At 33.9% G+C, this 20,390-nt stretch overlaps 1 protein-coding gene across 10 annotated transcripts in view; it reads right to left on the bottom strand.

The window, feature by feature from the left end:
• The window catches only part of LOC138713364 (trichohyalin-like), a 112,564-nt gene that overhangs the window by 32,970 nt on the left and 59,204 nt on the right, over window positions 1–20,390 (bottom strand). For all 10 annotated transcript variants that reach the window (XM_069845407.1, XM_069845403.1, XM_069845406.1 and 7 more), the window contains 2 exons: window positions 9,859–9,978; window positions 3,515–3,610 (listed from right to left, as the gene is read on the bottom strand). In XM_069845407.1, coding sequence (XP_069701508.1) covers window positions 3,515–3,610; window positions 9,859–9,978 — 216 coding nt within the window. The remainder of the gene's footprint in view (window positions 1–3,514; window positions 3,611–9,858; window positions 9,979–20,390) is intronic.

The raw sequence follows: 20,390 nt of genomic DNA on the forward strand, positions 1-20,390 counted from the left end.
TTAATTGGAAGACCGGAGGGAAAAAGACCTTTGGGGAGGCCGAGACGTAGATGGGATGATAATATTAAAATGGATTTGAGGGAGGTGGGATATGATGATAGAGAGTGGATTAATCTTGCGCAGGCGGGCTTATGTGAGGGCGGCAATGAACCTGCGGGTTCCTTAAAAGCCATTTTGGATCTGGATCTGGATGGGATTGTTTTGATTTTCAGATTGATTTAAACTTGATTCCAAGCATTCTGAAGAAATTGGAAGGGTTTTTATTAGGCATATAAATGCATATATGGACCGTTTTTAATTTTGTAGCATATTTAGTACGAAACTGCATATTAACGTTATATTTTGGGAATAACTGTATCCATACTTAGGTATTGCATATTTATAAGTTTTATAGCATATTTAGTAAAAATTCGCGTCATAATGTTATATTTTGCGCGTATCTCATACTTAATGCATTCATTCAAAGCATAACGAGTTGTGGTAAAATGTAATACTGTGAAAGTTTTTCAGGATAGCTCTAAAATACTTATATTTTCTGAGAAATGTACTACTATGAAAGCTGATGTGGAAAGAAGTTTCTCTCGCTATAAGACAATACTCAGTGACAACAGGATGGGGTTTTCATTTGACAACCTTAAAATGCATGTTGTCATCAATTGCAACAATCCAGCTGGTAATGCAGACTGAGGTGTGATTTTTTTTAATACTTTCGTATGCTTAATATAAATTAAATCTTAAATGTTTGCATACGAGTTTTAAGCAAGTAGAATAATTAAAATTTCCCCCTTTTACAGGATCTGGGCTAATTTGCAGAATCCTGTTGAAAAAACTGTGAATGTTGTGTTGTATTCCTATTCTAAAGGCAAAGGACATTTGAAGTAATTTTCTTAAATATAATATCCAGCTGGTTAGACATTGTACTTTAATCAATATATAATGCCGAGAATTAAAAAATCTAACATATATATATATATATATATATATATATATATATATATATATTACTGATAAAGTCATATTTCGAATTTTATTGGTCATATTTTTATGTTGTAGGTCATAAATGCATGCATATATCCTGTTCTTTTAGATCACAGAAATCCGCCTCTAATCATAACCAGAAACCGACCGATTGAACGAACACTTTGTAAAGGACCCGACCTTAAACAACACAACGAAACAAGACACAGTTTTGCCTGACTCAGCTCCCCCAACTCGAGACAAATTCTATTTTACTGACGTCACTCCTATTGACGTAATGAAAGCCATCCGACGCATCAAGACGAAAGCTCAAGGGCCAGACAACATTAGCATATTACTCATACAGAAAATACAAGACATAGTAATACCTACAATTGCACACATATTCAATAGTTCCTTAATCACTTCAACTTTCCCTAAAATATGGAAGCAAGCTTTCGTTCTTCCTCTTCCAAAAGTCAAAGTTCCCACCGACCCGAACGACTATAGACCAATCAGTATCCTGCCAGCCATATCAAAAGCACTGGAAAGAATCGTACACAGACAAATTACTAACTACATGAACGAACACAAACTATTCGACAAGTATCAGTCAGGTTTCAGAGCTGGACACAACACAAGCACTGCTCTACTTAAAGTGACAGAAGACATTCGTGAAGCAATCGACTCTAATAAAGTAACAATACTAACACTTCTTGACCTTAGCAAAGCTTTCAACTCTGTAAATTTCGACCTGCTCACCCATAAATTGAGAAATCTGCATTTGTCAGAGACTGCTGTGAGTTGGTTCGAATCCTACTTACGGGAAAGACAACAATGTGTTGTATCCGGGAATCGAAGCTCTTCCTGGTTTAACATAACATCAGGTATACCACAGGGTTCGGTACTCGGACCATTGTTGTTCACGATATATGTCAGTGATATTACATCTCATGTAAGGCATTGTAACTATCACTTGTATGCTGACGACCTTCAATGCTACATCTCTTCCCGCTTAGATCGAATAAATGACGCTATAGATAAATTGAACAAAGACATTGACTCGATTGTGACATGGACAAAGAAATTCCATCTTAATATCAATCCTGGAAAGACACAAGCAATCATATTAGGACACAAACGGCAAACCGATGCTGTAAAGCACCTCGACATTTCCCCCGTTAAAGTAAGTACAGTGCATATCCCTTTCAGTTCTTCGGTAAAAAATCTTGGCATTCACATGGATAATAATCTCAACTGGGACATGCAAATCACAGAAACCTGCAGAAAAGTATATTCTATTATTCATGTGCTAAAAAGGATAAATGTTCATCTTCCCTCTTGCTTAAAAAAGTCCCTTGTGCAGACCCTTGTATTTCCCCATTTTGACTATGCTGACATTTTACTGACTGACCTTTCCAGCGACAACAAAATGAAACTTCAACGTGCTCATAATTTGTGTGTACGTTTTGTAAGCAATGTTCGTAAATATGATCATATTACCCCATCCCTGGAAGCAATAGGTTGGCTTAAACTAGATAAGAAAAGAAATTTACATTCACTTCTCTTTCTCTTCGAAATCTTGAACTCTTCTATTCCTTCGTACCTGTCGTCTCGCTTCACTTACCTTTCTTCCCACCACAATCTGAACACACGCTCTCGCCATGAAACAATACTAACAATACCATCCCATCGCACCTCCTCATACTCATCCTCTTTCACAATAGCCCTGCCAAGACTCTGGAATTCGTTACCTGCTAGCATCAGGGACTGTCGAAATAAAATTCAATTCAAACGCAAACTTACTAGGCACTTGGTCAGTAATTGAGACTCGTTCAGACATGGTTTCTTGTAAATAGTTCTTTTAATCTACCACAAAATATCTCAATATCCGGTAATTTCATCACTATAGAATTTTGTTATTGTAGGTTTAATTTGTAATTTAGTAAATACAAAAATATTCTTTGTTCTTAACTTCTATGATAAAATGTCTAGCTTTCATTAATCAGGTATTCTTGTCGTACTTTAATTTTTATTGTAATTGTAATTGTAAATTTAATATTAATTGTAATCTTATTGTTCATGTTATAGTTGTAATCCCCTGGTAGAGGGGCAGAGAAGGCCTGACGGCCTTATCTCTACCAGGTTAAATAAATAAATCTAATCTAATCTAATCTAATCTAAAAGGGCCCAAAACAAATCCCTGAGGCACTCCACTATCAATACTAATTATATCCCAATACTTCCCATTAACATAAGAAATCTGAGTTTGTTTCGATCAATAAGGTCTAATTAGATCAAGTTCCTTCCCACTGAACCCATAACACTGACATTTGAATATTACAGTCTCATGACGTCATGACAAACACAGTCAAATCCTTTGGACAAATGACATAATATAGTTAGAATACACTCATTACTTTCAGAACCATTCATCATAAAAGTAGCTACACAAAGAGGTGAAAAGAAATTAACTATTTCCCTTGCTGGTAAAATTACATATTAAACTCTGATTTAATGTGAAATCTATTCAGTTAAATAAATAAGTCAACTTTACCACTGGGGACGACACTCTGTTAAGTCTCCTCCTCATTTGACCTGGAGTTCTCAAGTTGTCACCACCAAATGTGCGGTTTCTCAGCATACCAAGATTCTGAAAAAGTTGAAAGGTAGCTACGTTCAGATTACTTCGTCCATACTGTAATCTTAAAACATCACATTCGTCTATACTGCATTCTTAAAACATCACATTATGCTCACTTAATGCATAAATCATAACTCACTCTTATTTACTTCACGCAGTTTAAAATACTAGTCACAAATAAAACTAGGAATGTCCCTTTTGTGAAAGATGAGTGCTCACTGAAATTAAATTAAGCTTCCTTTCATTACTGATTCTCCACGATAATAATAAATTTCAAATATTTCAAATATAATTTTACTTTTATTAAAATTCAGTAATACAATTTTATGGACATCACTGACTTACACAGTTCGCAATTGGGAAATGAAACTTGTATTAAGTGTAGTGACAGGGAAAATACCAAATTTCATGTACTAAACCATTCCTGCTAGCAGTATGGGAACAAGAACTTCGATTCATGATATATAGAATGCGACTAACACCAACAAATTTTCATATTGCATAATGTTTTGATAAAATTTTCATATTCCACCAAAATCCTCATATTTCTCAAATACACTCTCACTTTGAGAGAGGAACAGGGATTAAGGGTGTTTGAGAATAAGGTTCTTAGGAAAATATTTGGGGCTAAGAGGGATGAAGTTACAGGAAAATGGAGAAAGTGACACAACGCAGAACTGCACGCATTGTATTCTTCACCTGACATAATTAGGAGCATTAAATCCAGACATTTGAGAAGCGTAGGGCATGTAGCACGTATGGGCGAATCCAGAAATGCATATAGTGTGTTAGTTGGGAGACCGGAGGGAAAAAGACCTTTGGGTAGGCCGAGACGTAGATGGGAGGATATTAAAATGGATTTGAGGGAGGTGGGATATGATGATAAAGACTGGATTAATCTTGCACAGGATAGGGACATAGGGACTGATGGCAGGCTTATGTGAGGGCGGCAATGAACCTGCGGGTTCCTTAAAAGCCATTTTAAGTAAGTAAGTAACTGTATTTTTTCTAATTTTTCCCCCTTCATTAATATTTCTGTAAGTACTGGTACCACTAAACTGAACTATCCAGACATTATAAGGAAACAATTGAAATATTTTTCAAGAACACTTGAAGATCGCAAGCCACTCATTTCACCAACATTTTGGGATTCCCAAAGACAAGTGAAATCTCCAAATTCACTTTTACAGCCACTGAACTCATTTCACCAACGAATTTGAGAAGCCAAAAAAATATATAATAATAATAATAATAATAATAATAATAATAATAATAATAATAATAATAATAATAATTACATAAAAAATAAGTGGTTCCTATTCCACCTTTGCTCATTCTTTGGAATCAGTGAAAGTTTCTTTCAATGTCCACTTATACATATACCCGTAAATTAATGTTTTAAACGAGTTTCAACCATCAATTTTGCTGTATATTTAATTTCTCCTCTGTTTGAAACTTTATGGGCCTTTACATCATATAAAACAATATTAACTGATAAAAGGTATAATGTTTTGCCAGAAAATATAGAATATATTGAACTGGTGATAGTGAGATGATATCTAACGAAAAGAGACCTAGGATTCGCCATGTGATTACCAGATATTCATTCAGAACAAACCCAACCAGGTAAACAGCCCAAGTGAGAATCGAACTCACATCTGAGCACAGTTCTGGATCTGTAGGCAAATGCTTCAACCACCTGAGCTACACTGGTGGAGATACCTGGCTTGACTTTGCTGAACTTAACAAAAATTCACATCAAAAAGTAAAAACAATTCAATATCTGTACCTCAGAGGTATGATAAATCCAAATTTTTCAATTTTAGAATTATATTACTACTTCATTCCTTAGGGTGAGATCTATCTGAAGGTATACTCTGTTAAGTCCTGGGATGACTGATTTCGGATTTAATGCATTTTTTTCAGAACATGATCATATATTAGGGGTATACTGTGATAAGTACTGCATAACTCTGTTTACTTCTATGCATATCTTATAATTTTCAAACTATACTATGGTTTCACTATACCAAAACTAAAATAAATAGTGAATTTAAAAACCATGTTGAAGCCTATAAGCAGTTATATTAAATGGGGTTGAACAAGTTGCTTATCTTTGAAATAAAATAACTAAAAGTTATTTGTACATATTATTTAATAAGTTTAAATGTTTTCGACTCTACAGAGTCATCATCAGAAGTTATGCCATAGAATACATAGAAGTTTGAATGTGTATTTACTGTAGTATATAACACTAGCAAGACTAAACAAGTTGCAAACAATAATAATTATAAAATATAATTATAAAATCTTATGTGATTAAAATTTAAAAATCAATAAAATGCTTGTGTAAGCTATTACGTCAGTATAATGTTAAAATCAGGATGGACTACAGCTTGTTGAACAATCTGTGATAAGGGGATCACGTAATTCCAGTGCAGCAACTGTTTTGTGCACTTACGTTCATACTTCGATTAACAAAGTCTGAAATAATATTGTACTTTAGTTTATGTTCATATCAAGCTTATATACTAATTAATGGTCTAAGCATTTAATGACAACCCCTTTTTCTTCACACTGTACCATTGTATTTCGTAACTTGTGTGTTTAACCTGTTATTGTTCATACCATATGATTGCATATCTATATGATACAATTATTCTCATACAGTATTCATTGTTTGCAGTTGTGTTTATTCTATGCACAAGACACTGCACTGGAATTATGTGATCTCTTTATCACAGATGTTCAACAAGCTGTAGAACATCCTCGTTTTAACATTGTACTGATGTAATAGCTTACACAAGCATTTTATTGATTTTTAAATTTTAATCACATAAGATTTTATAATTGTATTTTATAAGTATAACTAATGTTTGCAACTTGTTTAGTCTTAATAGTGTTATACACAACAGTAAATACACATTCAAACTCCTATGTATTCTACGGCATGACTTCTGATGATGACTTGTAGAGTCAAAAACGTTTAACCTTATTAAATAATGTGTACAAATAACTTTTAGTTATTCTGTTTCAAAGATAAGCATAGACGGACCTTGTTCAACCCAATTTAAAATAAATACGTTTTTAATTTTACCAGCTCTGGAAGAAAAACATTACAGGTACTCAAATTTGTTTTTTGGCTGTATCCTAAAGTTGATGAAATTGACTTATCATACAAAAACTCTGAGCTACAGATATATCATAATAACTAATCTGTCCTAATCACAGAAGTCTGGGGACATACTGGGTTGCTCATTTCTCTCACCTCTTCATTTTATGCAAGAAATTTTAGATTATAGTACAACAGCATAAGCTGCGAAATTGTCTGGTCCACATATGTGTGCAAACCATCTCTATCTCTTCGCTATCACTACCTATTTAAAGATACAACCCACAGACGGAAAAATCGCCCACTCATTGTGTTCACAAAGTTCCTGCAATGAATAAATCTAATGTCAGGTCACTCTTTCAGGTAATGTGATAGGTCTCCTTTGTTAGCTGACCTATTTCCCCATTCACGGCAACTTCATACATTGAGGATTCTCTTACATTTAGAGTTCATCACCATTTTGTGTTTTTAATTTCAAATAAAGCTCTTTAAATTCTTACTAAGAATTATCATAATTCATATGCATCATTCTATTCTATGAGATTCCTCACTAATATTAACAGCATCAAAATGATAATAGAAGAAAAAGTACTGATTCAATATGAAAAACTTATCAGATTACTAGGAAACAATTGGCATTCATACAGTCCTCTCTGTAGATTGAAAACTCAAAAAAGTTTCATATCCATTGTTCAAGAATTAAAACAGAAAATCAATATCCCGAATTTAAAAGAAAACTTACAGATTAAACCAAACCCTTTAACGCTATTAAATATAGAATATAATCTAACAGAAGAAATGCTGAAATCAGAAGTAAACACTGAAATACTGAAACAATTGTCTTTAGAGACAATTAATATTAGGTACCCTCCACAAAACTGGCTTCATTTATACACTGACGGAACCTTGATCTCCAGAAAACAAGGTGCCGGTGCAGGTGTTACGTGCTGTCTCTTCTCACTTTATAGATCTCTTGGGTATGGAACAACAAGTTTTGATGGAGAAATCATTGCAATAAGTGAAAGTCTCAGGAATCTTCTATGCCACATCAATAAATTTAAAAATGCAGTTATATTGTCAGACTCCAAAGCAGCTATTCTATCAATAGTCTCTAAACACACATCTTCCTCTCAAACAGCAGAAATAACTAAAATGCTCTCTCAATTAATATCACTCAATAAAAGAATTGTATTCCAATGGATACCATCCCACTGTGGAATCCTGGGAAACGAGAATGCGGATGCTTTAGCAAAGAAGGGCAGCACTGCTACTTACAGACTTGTTACTAAATCTACGTATTACTCTGTGAAAAGATTTATTAAATCTACATACTTAGACTTCAACAAACAAAATTTGATAACACAATCTCAAGGGAAAAAATGGAACTCTCTGCATTATAATCCACAGTTAATTCCCGATTTACCACGAAAATCGTCTGTAGCTGCATTTAGATTGGCAACAGGCCATGATTGTTTGGCCAAACACCTGCATAGAATTGGAATATATCAGTCCCCTAACTGCCCATTGTGCAACTCAAACCAAGAAATGGATTCGGAACACCTCAAAATCTGTGCTTCAGTGATAATATCTTTGAAAAATATTGGAGTGCAAGAGGTCAAATGACTTTATTGTCAAACGCCTGGCATTAGAAAACAACAACAACAACAAACATGCATCATTCTTGAATAAATTAAATTTTATTGAATATGAATAAAATCCAATAGTTCAGAAGAACTCAACACACAATTATAAACCACACATTCTTCGTCTATATCAGCAGTCATCAGCACAGTGAACTCTCGGGCTAGCATCGCTTACCTGCGAGCATCCATGGCTGCTGGAGAGTATGCAGTATTCTAGTGACGATATTTCGTTCATGTCAGAAATTACGTAACTTGTTGGTGAAATTCAGCAATAATATATATTAGGAATATTTATTTTTCAGTCACTGACTTTACTGCAATATATGTAAGGTACAAAACCTTTACGTTACATGTTTTAAAAATCGTATGAATGTTTTCGTTGGACTATGCCAACATCATCAGATACGACATTCATTCTAGCAATATCATTAGTCTCTACAAATACAATACATATTAAATAGCATACAGGGTAGAGTTATTACACAGTCTTCACATAGCCTTCATACAGCCAACATCCAACGAACACATACGTCTACATTAATTAAACTTGACAGCTGACTTGCACCTTATTACATATTTTACCACAACTACAGTATTTGTATACCGACTATAAATTAACCATCTTGGATGAATAGCATCACCGTCTAATTAAGCATATACTGCTAATCAACATAAAACAACCTAACATTGAAATATATCGTTGGACACTAAGACATCCATAATAATTTTGAACAAGCACTCAAGGCAAACCTACAAGATATACACCATGATGCACACACATTTGGACAGAGGAAAGACGTACATCAATAAGAAATAAGAACATGAGCATAAACAAATTCGCTAATATAGTTCAAATACTGTAATTGCATCTCTTCACATTTTACAATATGCAGCTCATTCCATTTTTATTTTTTATTATTTTACTTGTGAAGACTTGCAAACACACATATATATATATATATATATATATATATATATATATATATACTGTAATTTACATGTGTACTTTTAACCATTTGATAATAAGGGCAGTCACACAAGAATAACATTTGTATCCTAATTATGTTGGTTTTAGTATGTTTTTATTACCCTGTATGCTATTTAATATGTATTGTATTTGTAGAGACTAATGATATTGCTAGAATGAATGTCGTATCTGATGATGTTGGCATAGTCCAACGAAAACGTTCATACGATTTTTAAAACATGTAACGTAAAGGTTTTGTACCTTAAAGTCAGTGACTGAAAAATAAATATTCCTAATATATATTACAGACTTTTCTGAAAATCAATCAAAATGAATTGCAAAATATCAGCAATAATAGTTTAATGAAGCACACACTGTTCACGTATGCATTCAAATAAGCATGTAGGCTACCCATTCCAGCGAGTGCTGATGACCACTGCTCTAATATGAACAATTTGTCTAACAACAATTTTATAAAATTATAAGAAATACACAAAGCATAAATCCATTGATTATAATATGCTAGAAATCTTACCATGGGTCCTATATGCACCTGTACTCCCACACACCGTGTTACTCTAGCTGGAATGAGTCTTTCTTTCTTTGTGCGTGCAACATTAAGATACTCCTTCATAACCATCTCCAGATTTTTCAGCTGTATGCGAAAAAAGATACATTAGACAAGTAGAATAATTACAAACCCATTCAGTGTTGGAGACAATATGCTTTCGCTATAGTTAGACAATTAAAATAAAGTAATTACAGAATCCATTCTGTGTCCGTGACAATATGCTTTAGTTATAGATGAATCAAACTCCGTTAGACAATTAAAATAAAATAATAAAATTACAAAATTAGACAAGTAAAATAATTACAAATTCATTCTGTGAAGCTATATTAGAAAAGCAAAGTAATTACAAATCAATTAAATCCATTCTGTGTTGGTGACAATATGTTTTAGCTATAGCTATATGAAGCTACATTAGACAAGTAAAATAATTACAAATCCATTCTGTATTGGTGACATATGCTTTAGCTATAGATAAATAAAGCTACATTAAACAAGTAATATAATTGCAAATCCATTCTGTTGGTTATAATATGTTATGTAAAATTAAAATACGAGGGGGATCCAGGAAATAACGACCGTTCACGCATACCCGCCGTGCAGCTGGCTCCCCTTCCTTGTTTGAAGGTCAACTGGCTTCCTTAACATGTGTTCTCATAATGTTGTGAGTACTGGTTGCAACAAGTCGCCATTGTGCATTTTGTGTTACTTCAAAATGAACGACGTGATTGATAATCCCACCGACTGTGAGGTGAGGAGTGTGATTCGATTTTTGAATACCCGACATTTGAAACCTGCAGAAATTTACCGGCAATTGAAAGAAGTGTATGGTGATACTGTAATGAATGAAAGAAATGTGAGAAAATGGTGCGAAATGTTCAACAATGGGCGAACAAATGTCCACGATGAAACTCGACCCGGACGCCCATCACTCATCACAGAAGACCTGAAGACTAAAGTGAACGACAGAATCTTGCAAGACAGGCGCACATCACTCGACGAATTGCATATTGCCTTTCCTGACATTTCTCGTTCTTTGCTTGGTGAAATTGTGTCGCAACATCTTGGCTACCACAAAATCTGTGCACGATGGGTTCTACGGCAACTGAGTAACCAACACAAAACTCAGAGAATGGCCTCAGCATTGACATTCTTGATGCGATATCACACAGATGGAGACGCCTTTCTTGATCAAATTGTGACTGGTGATGAGACCTGGGTGTCTCACAACACCCCAGAGACCAAGCGCCAATCACGTCAGTGGCATCATCCCTCATCACCCAAGAAACCGAGAAAATTCAAACAGACTCTCTCAACACAAAAAGTCATGGCTACTGTCTTTTGGGATCGCAAAGGTGTTCTTTTGCTGGATTTCATGCCAAAAGGCACTACATCAATGCAAATCGTTATTGTGAGACTTTACGAAAACTACGGCGAGCCATCCAAAACAAGAGGCGAGGAATGCTTTCGAGAAGAGTTGTGCTTCTTCACGACAACGCCCGCCCGCACACTGCTGCTTCAACTCGAGAATTGCTGGATCAATTCGGTTGGGAAATCTTTGATCATCCACCCTATAGTCCAGATCTTGCTCCTAGCGATTTTCACCTTTTCACTAAGCTGAAAGACTTTCTGGGTGGTACGCGTTTTGGAAGTGATGAAGAGTTGAAGAAGACAGTGAACACCTGGCTTAATGAACTGGCGGCAGAGGAGTATAACACGGGAATTCTAAAGCTAGTGAACAGATACGACAAATGTTTAAATGTAGGTGGTGATTATGTAGAGAAGTAAAGGAAGCTTCAGTTATGTAACAGACTTTGTTTTTTCAAATAAATATTTTTTTTTTTAATTATTACAACAAAACGGTCGTTATTTCCTGGGTCCCCCTCATATTAAAAGGGGGGAATGTCTAAAAAATGTTTAAAGATTATTATTATGATTACAAGAAAATCTATAATAAAGTAATAAGTCAAGCCAAAAAAATGCACAATGATAAATTTATAAATTCAGCTGGAAACAAGTCAAAGGCTATGTGGAAAGTTATTAAAGATGAACTGAGATATAAAGAATATCAAACTAAAATGTGATGGTGGAGAAATATGTGACCCCAATAAAATAGCAAACATATTTAACGATTATTATGTAGGTATTGCAGAAACTATACTGGGTAACAGTACACAGATTAAAAACAATAATATAACAAAACACAAGGATAATTGTAATAGCATATTCCTAAACCCTACTAATGAAACAGAAATTACGGAAATTATTAAACAATTTGGGAATAAAAGATCAGCTGGCATCGATGGGATTCCAGATTTTATTATCAAAAAATGTTTTCTAAATATAGTTACTCCTGTAACTTTCATAGTAAATCTTTCACTGTCAACAGGCCAATTCTCAGATAGTTTAAAGATGGCAAAAGTGAAACCCTTATATAAAAAAGGACAACAGACGGAAGTTAAAAATTATAGACCAATCTCCTTACTCTCTGTTTTTCTAAGATAATTGAAAAGGTTATGCACAAGAGGCTTGTATCATTTTTAACCCAACATAATATAATTGTTGAAAACCAACATGGATTTTGTAAGGGTAAATCAACTAATACGGCAACTATAAACTTTTTAAAAAGAGCATATGAATCTATCGACAAGAAAGAAGTAGGAATAGGATTATTTTTAGACCTCTCAAAAGCATTTGATCTAGTGGATCACACTATTTTGTTGGAAAAATTAGAAACTATTGGAATTAGAGGCTTGGCACACAGTTGGTTTACTTCTTACCTGGAAAACCGTGAACAAAGAACAGAGATCACTTGTAAAGAAAATGGTAAAATAATAAATTAGCTGTCTGAAAAAAAGCACATAGGGTATGGTGTTCCACAGGGCTCAATTCTTGGACCAATTCTCTTTTTGTTATATATAAACGATTTAGAGTCATACATCAGTCATGGAGAACCAACTTTCTTTGCAGATGATACCAGTATCTTTTCATCAGGAAAAGATGTCAATACGATGCGTTTTCTTATAGAAAAGACAATAAATCAACTAGTGGAATGGTTTGAGAGAAACAGACTGGTAATCAATAAGTCGAAAACCACAGCCATTTCTTTTCATCATTCACAAAATAATAATTCTGAGTGGCCGGTCATAGAGTATCAAAATGAAACAATTCAGTATTCTAACAATACAAAATTTCTTGGTATATGGCTAGATGAACATTTAAAATGGTCTGTACACCTTCAGGAACTAGGGAAGAAATTAAGTAAAATTTGCTTTGCCTTGCAATTACTAATAAGAGCATCATCTATTGAATCTGCTCGCACATTGTACTTTGCATAATTTCACTCTATCCTAACGTATGGTATAATCTTTTGGGGTAATTCACCCAATGCAATCCAAATATTTAAACTACAAAAGAGAGCTATTAGAGCCATAGTTCAAGTGTCTCAAACTACCAGCTGCAGACCATTCTTCAAAAAATTACATATCTTGCCATTACCCTGTATTTATATTTATGAAACCTTAAATTTTATCAAATATAATTTGCATAGCTTTCCTACAAATTCAGACACACACCAGTACAATACAAGAAATAAAGATAATATTTTTATTGAAAGTTTTAACACAACTCTTTATAAAAACAGTTTCATTCATGCTGGTCTTCTTATGTACAATAGCCTACCAAATTATCTTAAAGAAATATCTGCACATCAGAAATTTAAGAAAGCTCTTTATAAAATTTTAATCAAAAACTGCTTTTACAGTATGAACGAATTTATTGAAAATTGTCATAACTGAATAGAAAAAGAACGCCTTACTTCAAAAAAATTTACTTCCTCTTTTCCAGATCCTGACTTCGAGAAGGATGTCTTCTCATGAAAGACGCGATGGTTGAAATTGACTCCTAACTTCAAGACATACTGCAAACGAGACTTATAGCCGAAATAGACTGACCTGTAGTTTTCTTCAATCAAGTTCCAAGTTTTTTATATTTGTATTTGTGTTGCATTTAATTATAGTTATTACTTTTATGTACGGTATATTATGTAATTAATTATTAGTTTGTAAATATGATATGTCCCATATCATGTATATGATCAGTGGATGTAATAAATGATTATGATTATAAGTGTGGAATAACAGTTGCATGGCTGACTTAAATAATCAACAAAGCTCTATCACAGTTGCTTTGTCCGAATCCCTATGAGTAATAATCCATTTCCTCTATCATGTTGTGAAAGACCTTTTCCTTCCTTTCCCCTTTTTTTGTTCTCTTAATGACCAGATGAATTTATTATCATAACCTTTTTATTGTGGATTTTATTTAATTTTCGTATTTCTTTTCTTCTTTTTTATTATCATTTTATTACATTCCATTTTGTTATATTCTTCCTCACGTTTTCCATATTAATTATTTGTACTAAATGAGTTGCTTTTATTATATTTCAATGTATTTTACTTTCTTTTTTCTATTGTGGTATTATTTTCATGTTGTTTAGTGTCGATTTTGTTATGCCATTATTATTATTATTATTATTATCATTATTATCATCATTATTATTATTGTTACTATTATTATCGCTTGAGATGGGCAGGACATGTAGCACGTATGGGCGAATCCAGAAATGCATATGGAGTGTTAGTTGGGAGGCCGGAGGGAAAAAGACCTTTGGGGAGGCCGAGACGTAGGTGGGAAGATAATATTAAAATGGATTTGAGGGAGGTGGGATATGATGGTAGAGACTGGATTAATCTTGCTCAGGATAGAGACCAATGGCGGGCTTATGTGAGGGCGGCAATGAACCTCCGGGTTCTTTAAAAGCCAGTAAGTAATAATAATAATAATAATAATAATAATAATAATAATAATAATTATTATTATTATTATTATTATTATTATTATTATTATTATTATTATATTTTTTTGTAATATGTTAGTATTCTGTTCTTTAACTTTTTGTTAAATTTTCACTGCTTGTATACTTTGTGACCTTGTATAGTGTAAGAGAAGGACCTATGGCCTTAATTCTGCCAGTATAAATAAATAAATAAATAAATTATTATTATTATTATTATTATTATTATTATTATTAAAAGACATTGCCCTTTATAATTTATTTCCTCCAACTGTTCTTCAAATTACATATAGTACCTAAATTTAGTGTAATCATGCAAAAATACCTCTAAATAAGACGTCTTCTGGACTGTACACCAAAAGCATACTCTATAATCCCAAAATTAAAGTGTATACCGGTAACCCTATATAAATAGTACAGTTTAAGCAGATGTTATTTACAATTTTTTTTTCTTCACGAATTTACAGGAAAAGATATATATATATATAAGTATAATTTCTAACATTATTTCTCTATTTACAAAAAAAAAAGCATTTAAACATTATTGTTTGTTTAGTCAACTATCCAAAGACAGATTTGAACTTCATAAGTGACATCAATAAGGCATCATTCATGAAGCAACTAAGCCAGGAGATAAATAGGTAGGGTGGCTGGTTCGTCCCTCCTCCCATCCCCAATTGCGTACTTCGCTGACTAGTAACATATTACAATAATCAGTCATATGGACATTAAAACTTGTGGTATACCTACTGAGACACCTTCCTTTTAATTCCAAACTATTCGAACCTTTCTGTAGTCGTTCACCAACACATAAAAATAATTTAAAATGAACAGTAAAACCTTGGCAATAATATAAATAGTTTTGCATACCGTAAAGTGGGGTGACTTTGAACACTGAGGTGACTTTGAACAGTAATTTAACTCCTTTCTAAATTAAATTCTATACCCAATTGCGAAAAAACTGTTTAAGTTGTCAATAAATTAGTTCAGTTTTTTCGAAATAGGGTACAACATTTAATTTAGAAGGGCTCTAAATTACTGTTCAAAGTCACCCCACTTTACGGCATAATCATTCATATCTCTTAGCCAAAGGTCTGTCCGTAGATATTACGTAGTTAATCCATTTATCAGTTCATTCTACATATCAATAAAAATAATGAAAACATTGTTATGATTCTTGAAGTTAAGAGCCATTGTGAGTTTTTGATTTCGAACACCTTTCTTTCGTAAAAATGATTATATTTCATGTACAGTCTTGGAAAAAAGTTTTGTCGCACAGATACTTTATTATAAGTCCCAGAAAGGAGACAGTGTGCATGATCACATATATAACGAAACAAAACTATTGTATTACCTCAACTAGTCCTCTTGTGAACCAGGTCGCACGTCCTCTGATCATGCGCACTGCCTTCTTTCTGGAACTTAAGAGTATCTGTACGACAAACTTTTTTTTTAACACTGTACATCATTTCCAGATAAATTGAATCAAATTACAGGTACTGAATATAACCAAAATCCCGTCAATAATTATGAGAATTCACTGTACCTACGCAGATAACCAGCCAGACAGACAGACAAATAGATATCAGTTAATTCCCGATTTACCACACAAATCGTCTGTAGCTGCATTTAGATTGGCAACAGGCCATGACTGTTTGGCCAAGCACCTGCATAGAATTGGAATATATTAGTCCCCTAACTGCCCATTGTGCAATTCAAATCATGAAATGGATTCGGAACACCTCAAAATCTGTGCTTCAGTGGCTGACCATGACAATATCTTTGAAAAATATTGGAGTGCAAGAGGGCAAATGACTTTATTGTCAAACGCCTGGCATTAGAAAACAACAACAACATATCAGAGATGCTGAAAACATGCATTTCTGTGTAAATTTCGAAATCGGTTTTTTTCCAGCTTCACAGTAAGTTTACGTTCTCTAATGACGAAGTAAAAACGTACTGGTTTACAGCATTTATTTCTCATTATTCTGAAGTCCTACGGTGCTGCGATTTCAAGTCATTAATATGCAGTATAGTATTTCTGCACTATGAATTCACTTAAAATTTAAATATGCTGATCACTTATACAGCGTGGAAGTGAAATAACCTTGCAGACTAAAAGGGATGGTAGGGTATACTTAAATGAATAGAAAACCTATATTACATTTTGTGAATAAGTGCATGGTTGATTAGAAAATTAAGTTTGAAGTTTCAGCAGTCTGACAACATTGTCACTAATACTCTCTCCTCGTAATACATAGGCTATGTAAGAGGTCAACAAATTCGATGAGTCTCTGTACGTAAGTTGCTATCTTCCAAGATATTGCCACTCACTCGCTTCATACAATGGCTTAAATTTAGGAGTTTTTAAATTAAATTTACACGAAAACTGTGCATGCTATTGAAATTCGCCAGAGGGATAAATTATTCTTTATTAGAATTCCTATCGATATGGACAAAAATCACGATCCTACTCGCAATAGTTACCGAATAAGAGATTGTTAAACAATTGAGAAAAAAACTTTTTTTTTTCAGAAAAAAATATGAACTTTCCACCAATATATTATAGTTTTTTTTGTTACATATAACATGAGCTATTTGCTCTGGAAAACTGCAAGGCTATTTCACTTCCACCCTGTATAGTATACAAGTTATATTAGTTCAAAATGACAGCTATTGTAATATACCGTAAAGTGAGGCGAATCCGATCAAAAGTTTCAGTTTTTTGTAGATATTAACAATATAGATTTGTTACAACATAATGCAAATTTAAATTTAATTTCATTGAACCTTGAGGGTGATATGTCCATGATTTAATTTTGTTCATAATTATTATTTATTTTATTTTTAAACATTTAATTGTTGATCGGTTTCATCTCTCATGTTGGGGTGAATCCGATCACATATTTATTTTCTTTATTCTATCGGATTCAGACTATCAATGGGTGAAACCAACCACTGTTTTGAGTTTTAAAAAAACCTGTCCATAAAATAAATCAAATTTTATTACAGTTTCTGTTTTAACAAACGTATTATAAGATGTGTGCAGTGTCCTACAAATTCTCTCAAATAAACAACTGGCATTACAAAAACAATTTGTATCTTAAGCTAGCTGCATTGATACACATTTTCAAACAATGTGACTTACCGTACTATTCAATGTCATAATCATTAATATTACTGAAAATATATGTGCCACGCCTTCCATGCTCTGGCACAACCTTCCGTACAATTTGTTTTTTGTTCTACTTCAATAGCATCCTCAATTTCTGGAAAGACAAAATACACACTGCTTTCAGCAACTTTCTTTCTTAAAAAAGTCATATTATATGTGTCATCATCATCATCATCTACACTGTCAATTCTACCAATAAAAAATCGAATCCGCTTTTTTTGTTGGGAATTTAACAATGGCAAAATCATTTTTATTTAGTTCTTCATTGCTTTTTCCATTTTCTATGCCACTTCCATTATGTTCACGTCCATTTTGTTTCTTTTTTCCTTTAACTTTTTCTTCGCCGTCATTTTCATCATCTTCGTCTTCTTCTTCTTCTGCTTCATTGTCGGATAACGTGGAAATAGAAACTAAATCCTGAGAGGCTCCAGATTTCCCGTCCTCATCACTGTCATCACTTCCAACAATGTCTCTTGCCACAATTCCTTTGCCCGGAGTTAGGGGCAAGCGTTTTGCTCGACGAGGTGTTATATTTGATGATTCACCAAAACGAGCCTATTTCAGTTGCATTTCAAATGCTGATGTCCAAGATCCTTCGGAATTATTGTCACCTGTGTCTTCTTCAGGAATCTGCGAAATGAGTTTATTCGGACATAATGGAACTATTCCTGCCTTCCTGAATCCAGACACGACATTGGTTTGAATATTCATGCCTATTTTTTCAAAGGCACCTTCAGTAACCTTGGAAATTCAGATTTCGGTACCACGCCCCTGTTTTTTGATTTCCAGTCATCTAAAACACTTCTCCACGAACTTTTTAGGGGTCGAAAAAATGCCACATCAAGTGCTGGCACAAATGGCTAGAGTTAGCTGGTAACAATACAAAACGGATGTCATGTTCCTTGCACAGTTTAATTACATTTAGTGATAGATGGCTAGACAGATTGTCGCCTATTAACACTTTTGGTCCCTCCAATTTTTTTATGTAAGGTAACAAGATTTGGTTAAACCATGCTTCAAACAGTGCAAGGTCAAACCAACCACTTTGGTTTCTGTTATAGCCCGCACCATTTGTACCTCCTTCCGTCCAAGTGTCGTAGAGATGTTTTGCTTTGTACACAGTGTAGGGTGGAGCACTGTGCCATCTGCCGCAGCAGCTACCATCACACTTACGCTGGTTTTTTAATAATCTACTATCCTCTCCGGATGTCGAATACCTCGCTTCACTATCACTTTTTCTTGACCAGGATCATCACAAAAATTAGTCTCGTCATAGTTTATAATGTTGGTGTGAGGAACACCATTCAAGGACACTTCAAGGTTATTAAAATAATCAGTCACTGTTGATCGAGAAACTGCTGCCCTCGCCCTCTTTACATTTTCTCCCATTCTGACAGTGAGTTCTTTATTTCTATTAAGAAAACTTCTTACCCATTCAAGACCAGGTCGGTTGTCTTGAAATCTTTTCTCTACCCTCCCTTTTCTATTTAGGTATGTCTGTACAATATTTCTAACATCTTTCTTCCTCAAAGGGAATCCCCACTTTGCACAACACAATTCACCTTCTACAAGTTGTTTCTCCTCATTACTGCTAAGTGCCGTCTGACCACCAATTTTGTTTTTGTACTTATTTTTAAGTTTGTCGTTTAACGTGGTGTAAGGTACGCCATATTGTTCAGATGTTTTTCGCATACTTAGTTTGCCTGACTGTACAGCTCTTACAGCATTGAGGAGAAATTCTGGTTTATAGTTGGATTTTCTTGTCGGCCCAACAACTTTCTCGTACACCCGCATGATCGGATTCAACCTAAAAAATTGTAATATTGTGATTATTAATATGTAGCATCAAAATGACATTAGCTATGCGCATGTAAATTAATACTAGTACTAAAAAACCTTGTTAGAAAGTAAAAATATCATGACTTACCAATTTAACAACAGTGGTAAATTACAACAGGAGAAGTTATATTAAACACCACCTTCTTCTACGAACGCCACAAATATTATAAACGTCTGTTGAGAACAAAATCTGTTGACATCGCGCGCTATAACTGGCCATTGTTGTAGCTCAATTACACAAGAACAAGAAACATGAGTCAGCCTGGTGATTATTGTTATAGTGAAACGCGCACACTCCCCATTGTTGAAACATGTGCATATGATCGGTTTCAAACCATATTATCGGAATCACCCCATTTTACAGTACTTTTCACACATTTTCATAGTGCTATATAATGTTATCAATTTTTAAACAATTGTTTTATTTTGGTTCTGTGTGTCAGATGAATATCATGTATGGGTACTTACTAATATTAGTCATCAACTTTGTCATCAAAAAGTATGTAAGTAATGATGCACCTTCACATTGCTGCATACAGATACTCACCATAACTATACTTACACTTAGGCCTACATACTGTTGTCAAATCATATACATGTTATTGACGTCCTGACGCATTAAGCCTTTGG

This window comes from Periplaneta americana, chromosome 14 (assembly GCF_040183065.1).
Source record: "Periplaneta americana isolate PAMFEO1 chromosome 14, P.americana_PAMFEO1_priV1, whole genome shotgun sequence".
In the NCBI taxonomy this organism is placed as follows: Eukaryota; Metazoa; Arthropoda; class Insecta; order Blattodea; family Blattidae; genus Periplaneta; species Periplaneta americana.